This window comes from Myotis brandtii, unplaced genomic scaffold (assembly GCF_000412655.1).
Source record: "Myotis brandtii unplaced genomic scaffold, ASM41265v1 scaffold536, whole genome shotgun sequence".
Lineage (NCBI taxonomy): Eukaryota > Metazoa > Chordata > Mammalia > Chiroptera > Vespertilionidae > Myotis > Myotis brandtii.
The window spans coordinates 2,900,436-2,910,807 of NW_005369967.1; the positions used below are offsets into that span (position 1 = coordinate 2,900,436).

Here is a 10,372-nt window from a genome sequence, read left to right on the forward strand (position 1 = left end):
ACCAGGAAGCGGCTGGAATCCAGATTTGACTTTAGAAAAAAATGACAGGCACAGCCATCAAACTCTGACCCTCCCTGGCTCTCCCTGCCCAATTCCTCCCCCAACAAGCAGGCAGGCAGCCCTGCAGGAGGAGCCTGCGAGGTGATGGGTTACACCTGCTCGCACGCGGGTCCCTGTGTAGAGAAGGGTTCCCTCACCCACCCTCCCAGCCCAGGAGGTCAGAGACACCAGCCGGGAAGGACAGGCTTGGTAAGGCCTCCAGGGCATAACCGTGGAGTGAAAGGCGAGAGAGACCCCTGAGGGTGGGACCCGGGCCTCCCCAACTTCCTGGTGCTCTAGCTTTTCTCTGCCGTGGCTACAGGAACCCCAGGCGGGTATTTAGGAAGGAGGCACCCACCACGTCTTAAAGAGCCTGCTCTAGGTCAGAAGCTCAGAGAGATTTGTTCCAGGGAAGAACAACTCACCCCCCGAGGAACTCGGAAATCGAAGCAGCCCCAGAGTCTTGGCTTCGGGCTGAGAGGGAATGGGACCAAGAAGCAGAATGCTCAGCTCTTCCCGATGGTGACAGAAAGGACCCACACAGGTCCGATGGGCTGAGAAAGTGTCTGAGAGGAACAGCCAGACTGATGACTTGCAAGGGCCGAAGGAAAAGGCTGTGGAAATCTGTGTGTACCTTTCCCAATTTCTATTTTCATGACCCATCTAAGCTGCACTATCTTATCTAACACAGTCATATGTTTGGTTTTACGTTAGAGTTATTTTTTAAAAAGCATGGACCATGATTCCCGGGGTCCTTAGAGATCCCAAATGACAGCCTCAGCTGGGCCCAGCCAAGCGCTGCTCAGAGACCAGCTACGCTGCCGGCAGAGGAACCATCCTCAATGATGGTGACGTCAAACCATGTGGCCAAATGACACATGCATGGCCCATGGCCCACAGATTCACACGAATGCCACAAAGACCTCATCTGTGACATTTTCAGTCAGACATTTCCCCAATCTAACTAGAATTGCCTACTTCCTTCCTCCCAAGTCAGCACCCCGCCCTGGTGTCCTGCCAGGGAGTCCCCCAGACCGAGGTGAGCGGGCCCCACAGCAGCTCAGCCCTGTCCCCGCTGCGGTCCCTGCTCCAGCAGTGGGACGGGACCCAGACCAACACTAACGTGCTCCCCTCTTGCAGGCAGCCCTGTCACACCTGGAAGCTTTGGCACGAGCGGTGACCACCTTCCCCAACAGCACAGGCTGCCCTTCCCACCTCCCTGAGCCTTTCGCTTGAGGGCTCCTATTCGACCTTAAGACTCAAGCTCAAGTGTTTCCTGCTCAACAGTCTGGGTCCTGCAGCCCCGCCCCTGCCCTCCCCCGCGGGTCTGCAGCCGAGCCGAGCGCTGGCTACACAGCAGCCATCCTGCCTCCTTTTTTTTTTTTTTTTTTTTTAAATATTTTATTGATTTTTTTACAGAGAGGAAGGGAGAGGGATAGAGAGTTAGAAACATCAACCAGCTGCCTCCTGCACACCTCCTACTGGGGATGTGCCCACAACCAAGGTACATGCCCTTGACCGGAATCGAACCTGGGACTGTTCAGTATGCAGGTCGACGCTCTATCCACTGAGCCAAACCGGTTAGGGCAATCCTGCCTCCTTTTACTAAGGATTTTCCCAGATGGACCATGAATTCCTTGGTCCAGCTGGGGGTTTCTTCCCCTAGAAGATTCACAACAGTAAATAAAGCAACTGACAGGCAAACGGAGGGTGCAAACAGCACCTCCTAAAAGCATCCAGAAACACCTACAGCTCGAGCCTGAAAGGGGAGTTTCTCAGAGACAGTTCCCACTAGACCATGACCATGAACTTTAAAAGCTTCACAAACTGCATCAACAGAATCTGCGTGTTGCCTGCCCATTCTAAACCCCTACAGGGAAGAGGAGAGGAGAGCCGAGGAAGAATTAGAACCAAAGCCAATGGTTCAAACTAAAGTCGGTCCTCATCTGACTAGGAAAATCCACCACGCACACTTGCATGCCACTCACCTGTGTGGGTACACGTACCGCTACCTCTGCACACACGTGCACACACACGTGCAGGCATGCATTAGCCTCTGCTGCCTTTCTAGTTCCACTGTCCAAGGCTTGACAAGAGAACAACAGGGGAGGGGAGGGAGGGCAGCAGGCACGGTTTCGGCAGACTTCCCCACCTTGGCTCCAGACAGGGAGACAGTCAGGACAGGGTATGTGAGTCTAAAGGACTCCTCCTTCCTCCGCAGAGAGGAGGATCCCCCCCCCCCCCCCCCCTTAGCTCTAAGCAGCTGCCTGAACCTTGGAAGTGGTGAGGGGCGACTCTGGGTGAGGCCCTGACCCAGGACGTGGGAGGAACACCGCCACCCCCACTGCCACTCCCCCTCCACCCAGCTGGGGGCCTTGTCCTCAGATGTGGACAAAAGGAGCGTGAAATGGTCACAACAGGGAGGAGTGAGAGGGAAGAGGGCGTGGGGGTAGGTGGTATGAGATTTGGGCGGGAGGAAAGCAGGCTGCCACACACACACACACACACACACACACACACACACACACGCACACTCCTCCCAAGCGTTATCACCAGCCAGGACACAGGGAAGGCTTCAGAGACAGGGAAGGCCAGTGTCAACCGGCGTGAAGCCCGGGACGGAACCCCTGGAGGAGAGAAGGAGGAAGGAGAGCTCAGATGAGCCATGGACACGGGCAGCCAGACTGTCTGTGGTTACCAGGGCGGGGAGTCCCCTAAGGCAAGCAGATCGATGCTGCTCACATCCCGGCTAAAAGGTGGGGGGTCCGAGGGGCTGGAAAAAATTGACAAGAGAGAGCAGCAGCAGAGGTGGGACAAAGAGAAAGAGGGAGCGAGAGGCAGGCCAGAGGAGAGGCTGCAAGGGCTGGGCATCCTGGGAGGGCCGGGGCACCTGGGAGGGCACCTCTGTCTAATCAGAGCCAGTGAGGCCTGGAAGGAAGGGGGGAGCCCTGGGTGCCTGTCCAGGCCAGGAATGGATGGTGCCGCTGTGTAATTTTTTAAAGGCATCTCTTCCTCGAGGCACCTTTGCTGGAACACTGTCATATGGACTATGTGAGAAGGCATTTTTACTGCCGTCTGCGGGATTCTAGTGACACACCTTGCAATCTGCATTGTCCACGGTGCACACAGGCCCTCTTGTGCAGTGTGCAGCTGCCCCACTGCCCGTGGCAGGCCTGGTGGGAAGGGTCAGGCAGGGCTCTGTGCCTCCGGCCTGGACACCAGGGAGAAGGCAGGGAGGCTTCTGGCTGCCTTGGCTGCTGGACTATTTGAGAGGATGGTCTGGCCTCAGTGGGGAGGAGGGAGAGAGAAGCGAAGGGGGCCTGGGGACTTATGGGAACAGACAGGAAGCAGAGCCAAGAGCTGTGCTGCTGGGATAAGGGCTCTTGTCCAGGGCAGGAGCTGAAACCGCAGGCTTCCTTCCGGGCTGTGACGCCCACTGTGCCCAGCGTGTAGGGACAGGGATGCCGGCGGCCATCAGAGCCTCTGGAATCTTCAAGTGTCCTGGGCACAGTTCGGAGAGCGCCCTGCCCCGTTAAGCTGCGCCCAGGGTACCCGGAGGATGAGGAGACGGGCAGAGGGCGGCAGGAAGCGTGGGTGAGGCCGAGGGAGAGCTCACCTTCTGCGCGCCCGAGAAGGCGCGGCAGTGACATGAAACATTAGGTCACATGGCCTTCCCATCCCGCCTTAGCGTGCCCACACATCTGCACAGAGAAGGAGAAGAGGTTGAGGAGACAGTGGGCAGCAGCAGCACAGAACACACCCCATCGCATGGGGGACAGAGAGAACACCAGACAGACAGACAGACAGACAGACAGACAGGAGTAAGGGAATGGCAGAGAGGGGAAATGAGATGGAAGGAGGAGAAGGGGCATGGGGTGGGGAGAGCAAGGCAGAGACAAGGGAGGGAGAGAGAGCATCGGGGCAGACTGGGCAGAGGGGGGGGGGGGGGGGTGCCCACACATCTGCACAGAGAAGGAGAAGAGGTTGAGGAGACAGTGGGCAGCAGCAGCACAGAACACACCCCATCGCATGGGGGACAGAGAGAACACCAGACAGACAGACAGACAGACAGACAGGAGTAAGGGAATGGCAGAGAGGGGAAATGAGATGGAAGGAGGAGAAGGGGCATGGGGTGGGGAGAGCAAGGCAGAGACAAGGGAGGGAGAGAGAGCATCGGGGCAGACTGGGCAGAGGGGGGGGGGGCAGTAGAGGGATCACTCAGACGTCGTGCCGAGGACGAGGAATTTGCTGGAGCACATGACAGGTCCACGGCCCAAAGCCAGGCAGGCCAAGCCTGTGGTCCCATGTCCACGGCGACCTGGATGTTGTGCTTCCGGGTCCTGCCTGCGAGGGGCCTGGGAGAGGGCTCCTGCTGCTGACCAAGCGTGGCCAGGGGAGCATTCGTGTCTTCCACGTCTGCAGTGAATGACGCCCTCCGTGTGCGGCCTGGTGCAGTGCGGAGCAGGCACCGCGGGATCTTAGCCTCAGGCCTCCCGGAGCCAAACTGGGCTGGGACACTCGAAGGCGCTCGCAGCTCCCCCCTCCCTCCTTCCCTCCAAGGGGTTGTGCTTGTGTCCAGGAACACAGAGCAGAGTGCCCCTGCATGGGGTCCCCGACAGGATACGGGAGGAAGCACCAAAGCCCCAGGGGCCGTGCACAGATCTGCCAAACCGTGTCCACGCGGGAGAAAGGTGGGGGCTTCCTGACACCTTTGCCAACAGGTCAGTGAGGACAGGAGACACCTCCCGGGTCTCCCTCTCAGGGGACGCGCTGCTCCAACCGAGGTGGGGCCAGAGGGCATGCTGCCCCCTGTGCCTTCCAGGGCCACCCTGGCTGATTGCACCCACGCTGCCCTCCCTGCTGAAGACAGCTGTCTGGGTCCCAGAAGGTGAGCTCGTGCCCAGTTTTCTCAGAGAAGCAGAGAAAGATGAGAGCACAGGTGCAGGGTGGAGGGTAGAGCAAGAACACACCACGTCGGCACCAGGGGCTCACTCTACCAACGAGACGGACCATCCTGACCCTGTCGCCAGGGAGGTGGGGGCGGGCAGGAGGGCGTGGCTTGGGGGTCTGGCATGAGGTGTGCTGGGCAAGGAAGGAGCGGGGGCCTCCAGTACCTTCTGGGCGCCAGAGAAGGCATGGTAGAAGCTGGACACGTAAGTCATGATGGCTTTCTCATCCGGTCGGGCGGTCCCCACGATGTCTGTCAAGAAAAACCTGGAGTTAGAGCTGGTGAACACGAGGGACACCTCCTGGCGGGAGGCTCGCCGAACCACCAAGCATCTTGCCAAGATGCTGAGCCTGAATCTACCAGCTTCTGGCATCGGCTTCCACTTATGGCAGTGGTTCTCAACCTTCCTAATGCCGCGACCCTTTAATACAGTTCCTCATGCTGTGGTGACCCCCAATTTCATTGTTACAAATTGAACATAATTAAAGCATAGTGATTAATCACAAAAACAATACGTAATTATATATGTGTTTTCCGATGGTCTTAGGCGACCCCTGTGAAAGGGTCGTTCGACCCCCAAAGGGGTCGCGGCCCACAGGTTGAGAACCGCTGACTTAGGGGAATACGAAAGGCCGAGGAATGAAACGGTGCCCCGAGGAAGCAGGCAGCGAACCCCGAGTGAGAAACCTGGCAGGGGCCAGCTGGGCCAGCTCTGCAGCAAGTCCAGGGGCAGAAATAAAAGGAGTAGGAGGGAGGGTGAAAGTGCTACAGATTAGAAAAGGCATAAGAAATAGGATAACTAATGGCCATGTGCAGACCTTGGTTGGATCCTCATTTAAACAAACCAACTCTAAAAAGAGACGATGGGGCCCTGACCGGTTTGGCTCAGTGGATAGAGCGTCGGCCTGTGGACTGAAGGGTCCCAGGTTCGATTCCGGTCAAGGGCATGTACCTTGGTTGCGGGCACATCCCCAGTAGGGGGTGTGCAGGAGGCAGCTGATCGATGTCTCTCTCTCTCATCAATGTTCCTAACTCTCTATCCCTCTCCCTTCCTCTCTGTAAAAAATGAAAGATATTTTAAAAAATAAATAAAAAGAGACGATGGGGAAATGTAATTGTGAGCTGCATAGTGAATCAAGGAACCCCCGGCAACGTGCGAGGTGCGAACACTGCCTTGCGGTTGCCTAAGGAAACAGCCACGTGTTAAAGGTACACAGTCCAAAGTATGTAGCAATGAAACACTGTGATGTCTGGCATTTGCTTTAAAACATTTCAACAAAGAGAACAAAAAAGGAAAAGAAAAAATAAAACAAAATCTCAGGAAGTGTTCTGTCTGGATGACGGGTATATGGAAGGTCATTGTACTTACCTCTCTGCTTTCGTATGTATCTGAAAATGGCCCCACACAGACAGATACTGCCACAAACTAGCACATCTCCCTTCTAGTCTCTGAAAGGGCCATTCATCTTCCCAAAAAGTCACTTGCTTTTCCATAAGTGTCTGTCCGGTCTTCCCCTACCTTCCCTTACAAAGTTAGGTGTACATACAGACACCCACCGGGGTTAGTGTGTGTGTGTGTGTGTGTGTGTGTGTGTTGTGTAACGCACGTGTTAATAAACTTATTTGCTTTTCTCTTGTTCATCTCAGTGTCAGTCTAATTGACACGGCCCAAGCTGGAGAAGTTAGGAGGGAAGAGGGAAAAGATGTTTTCCCTCCCCTACAGCAAAAGAACACCACGCTCCACCCCGGCACCCGCTCCCTGACTCCAAAACAGAAATGAGAACCATCCTTCGATGAAGAAACAGCCTTCGGCTCCAGCTGTCACCTCTTCCTCCAACCTCAGGGAACTGTGGGGTCCCCGACACACTGGTGACCCCACAGACCAGGCCTTCTCCCTTCCCACCTCAGCCTACTGGGGCCCACCCCTCTTGGCCACTGGGTGGGACAGAGAAGCGGTGGAGGCCCAGAAAGAAAGCGCCTGTACCTTCGGCATCCAGCATCTTGGGGATGTCCAGGTACTTCTCCGCCACGTCGAAGGCCGTGTTCAGATTTGTGAGGGGATCGTCCTAGAGGGAGAAGGGAAGGTTAGACAGTGAGAGGTTTGACAAGATACTGGCGACCCGCACAGGGCTGATCACCAATTCTTGGGGCAGAGGGGACTACTACCGCCCCGTCCACAGTAGGTGCTCAGGAGCCAGCTCTGGGTGTGAAGGCTGGCCTCACCACCTGGGCTCACTGGCTGGGGGGTTAAAACACCATCTTTTGCCCTGGCCAGTGTGACTCAGTGGTTAGAGCGTCCGCCTGAGAAGTAAAGGGTCACAGGTTGGATTCCTGGTCAAGGGCACGTGACTGGGTTGCAGTTCGATGCCCAGCCCCACTTGGGGCGTGTGCAGGATGCAACCGATCAATGTGTCTCTGTCACACTGATATTTCTCTCTCTCCATCCTCTCCCTCTCTTCTACTCTCTCTAAAAATCAATGGGAAAAATATCCTCAGTGAGGATTAACAACAACAAAAATGCCATCTTTCCTTCTCAAGCCTTAGTTTGTCAGAGAAATGGGGGGTAAGAATACTGGCCTGCAGCCTAGGAAAGAATTACTAGACGTGAGTGTGAGAGCAAGGCATTGGCCCGGGTGCCCTCCGTCTTGGCTTCCGGTTTCAGCTCGGCCACCAGCGAGCGGGACTGGAAACCCAACCTCAGTTTCCCCATCTGTTACTAAAGAGTTGTTCTAGGAGCTCGCATGCCACTTCGGTGGTCACAATCCACGAAATTCTGGGACTCCCTCAAGCAGCCACAGCCTTCTGACTATTCTGGTTTCCGCTACTTTCTCAAGAAAACTGATTTGGGATTGGCGAGAATGTGGAGGAATCAAACTCTTTGTGCCCCACTGGTAGGGCTGCAAGACGGTGCAGCTGCTGTGGGAAATAGTGTGGAGGTTCTTCAAAAAGCTAAACATCGAGTCACTGTATGACTCCTCTGTGCCAGATGCAAAGAGCTCTGGAGACGGAGGGCGGTGATGGTGGCACACCAAGGCGGATGGACATACTGAACGCCACGGAACTGTACACTTAAAACAGTTACAATGTCTGGCCGGCGTGGCTCAGTGGCTGAGCGTCAACGTACGAACCAGAAGGTCACGGTTCGATTCCCAGTCAGGACACATGCCCAGGTTGCGGGCTTGATCCCCAGTGGGGGGCACGCAAGAGGCAGCTGATCAATGACTCTCTCTCATCATTGATGTTTCTATCTCTCTCCCTCTTCCTTCCTCTGAAATCAATAAAAATATATTTTAAAAAACAGTTACAATGGTAATTTTTGTTATATATACTTCACCACAATTTAAAAAAATTGTTTACGTGGAAGAAAACCCACAACTTAGTGGGGGAGTTCCTTATAGGGCCTCCCACTCTCTTCTTGGTTCCCCAGAATAATCGAACGCAAGCTGGTGTGGCCATCCCAGGACTCGGTTTTCCCATGTGCTAAGGTGAGACCCACAGGGACCAGAAAAATAAATACATTCATTTGGGATGCTTTCAGGAAGAAATGGCTCAAAACAGAGAAGGTGGAACTCTTCTGGGAATGTCTCCAACCGCTTCCAGAATGAAGCACAATGCTGCCAAGCTGTGAAGGTCATTTCCGCCCAGGGCCTCGGGCAGGCCTCCGGCCACGGGTGCACATCCGCCTGCCCCACTCAGTGCCCAGAGACCACCAGGCCCCCACGCCCCCGAAGGCGGGTGCAGGAAGGAAGAGCCTCCTGGCCGGAGCCCCTCAGCTCCCCTGTGTCAATCATGAAAGTACCCATGATGCAGTAGGACCAGCTCTGCACTAGGATGTGAGCTGGATTTTATTGATGCTACTGAATTAAAGAAACAGAGAAAAATGAAAAGATACAGAGAAGGACAGAGAGTGGGGCCAGAGCTGGCCGTGTATCGGATAAAGGCCACGGGACTCCCAGCTCCCACGTGGCGGAGTGCCTAGAGCCCATGGCACGGGGGAGGGTTAGCGTGGTCCCGTTTTGTACGGGGGCGGGAACAGCTGTGGATGAACCGGCTGCTGCCACCCCAGCACGCCCACAAAGGGACTCAGAAACATGTACACCTGTCACAAAAATGCAGCAGCGAGGAGGCATCTGACAATGCCTTTAAAAGACAAAATCGCTATCTTCAGGATTCCTCTGCCTGGTTGACTTGGCCTGGACAGCTTTCAGCTGGCTCGGGGAGTTTTTACAACTGACACTTTTTTCTTTTTTTTAAATATATTTTTATTGATTTCAGAGAGGGAGGGAGGGGGAGAGAGAGAGAGAAACCTCAACGATGAGAGAGAATCATGGATCAGCTGCCTCCTGCACGCCCCACACTGGGGATCGAGCTCGTGACCCGGGCATGTGCCCTGACCAGGAATCGAACCGTGACCTCCTGGTTCATAGGTCAACGCTCAACCACAGAGCCATGTTGGCTGGGGCCCTCCTATCCCCCAGGAGACCAGCCTGGGAAGGGCTGCCCAGGGTGCGCACACCTGGACGCAGCCACACGCTGGGCCCGGAGCGGCTACTCTCCTTCAGGGGTTGGCCCTTGCAGGTGAGCTTCAGGCCCAACTGAGGCTGCCCAGAGGCTTTGGGAATCCGCTCCTCTCCTCCCTCCAAAGCCGTCTGGCAGCTCCCTCTCCCACACCTTGAAACACAGGACCCGATGCCACCAGGCACGGCCAGAGCAGTTCCCACACCGGCAGCATGGAGGCTCGCCCGGCTAACCGAGCAGCAGCAGGGGCCCCCGTGGGGCGCAGGTAAGGTGGGGGTCTTTGCTGAACACTGCGCTCTCCACGTGTCAGGGTTAAGTGGAAAATACAAGAACACCCCAGCAGTGTGGCTCAGTGGTTGAGTGTCAACCTATGAACCAAGAGGTCACGGTTTGATTCCAGGTCAGGACACATGCCCGGACTGTGGGCTCAGTCCCCAGTAGGGGGCGTTGCAAGAGGCAGCAAATCAGTGATTCTCTCTCATCATTGATGTTTCTCTCTCTCTTTCTCTCTCTGAAAAAAAAGAAAGAGAGAAGATACAAGAGTAGTCATTCCTAGGTGCTGCCTTGCCCAGAGACTCAAGTGCAGACTGGCAACATTCCAACTCGAGCGCCAGGTCATCAATTGGGGGCACAGGGAGGGCTCCAGGGGTGGCCTTTCCCAGGATGCCTGTGCCACATGGCTGAGGCATGGGATGGATTGAGAGGGAGATGGGGTAAGTACAGTCTCCAAGATCTAGGCCAGCATCCTTTTACCAGCACAGACACTAAGAACCATCACGAGGCTACAGACACAGCTCCCAGCTCCTGGTCTCCTCAACCCCCGCCCCCCCCCCCCCCCCCCCACCCAAACACACACAACCACACACA

The 10,372-nt window shown here is 55.7% G+C and overlaps 1 protein-coding gene across 1 annotated transcript in view; it reads right to left on the reverse strand.

Annotated features, from left to right (window-relative positions):
- The window catches only part of ACTN1 (actinin, alpha 1), a gene marked incomplete at its 3' end in the record, with an annotated part of 99,366 nt that overhangs the window by 17,571 nt on the left and 71,423 nt on the right, over positions 1-10,372 (reverse strand). The window contains exons 7-8 of the mRNA XM_005877962.1: positions 6,972-7,053; positions 5,154-5,239 (exon numbers count right to left, since the gene is read on the reverse strand). Coding sequence (XP_005878024.1) covers positions 5,154-5,239; positions 6,972-7,053 — 168 coding nt within the window. The remainder of the gene's footprint in view (positions 1-5,153; positions 5,240-6,971; positions 7,054-10,372) is intronic.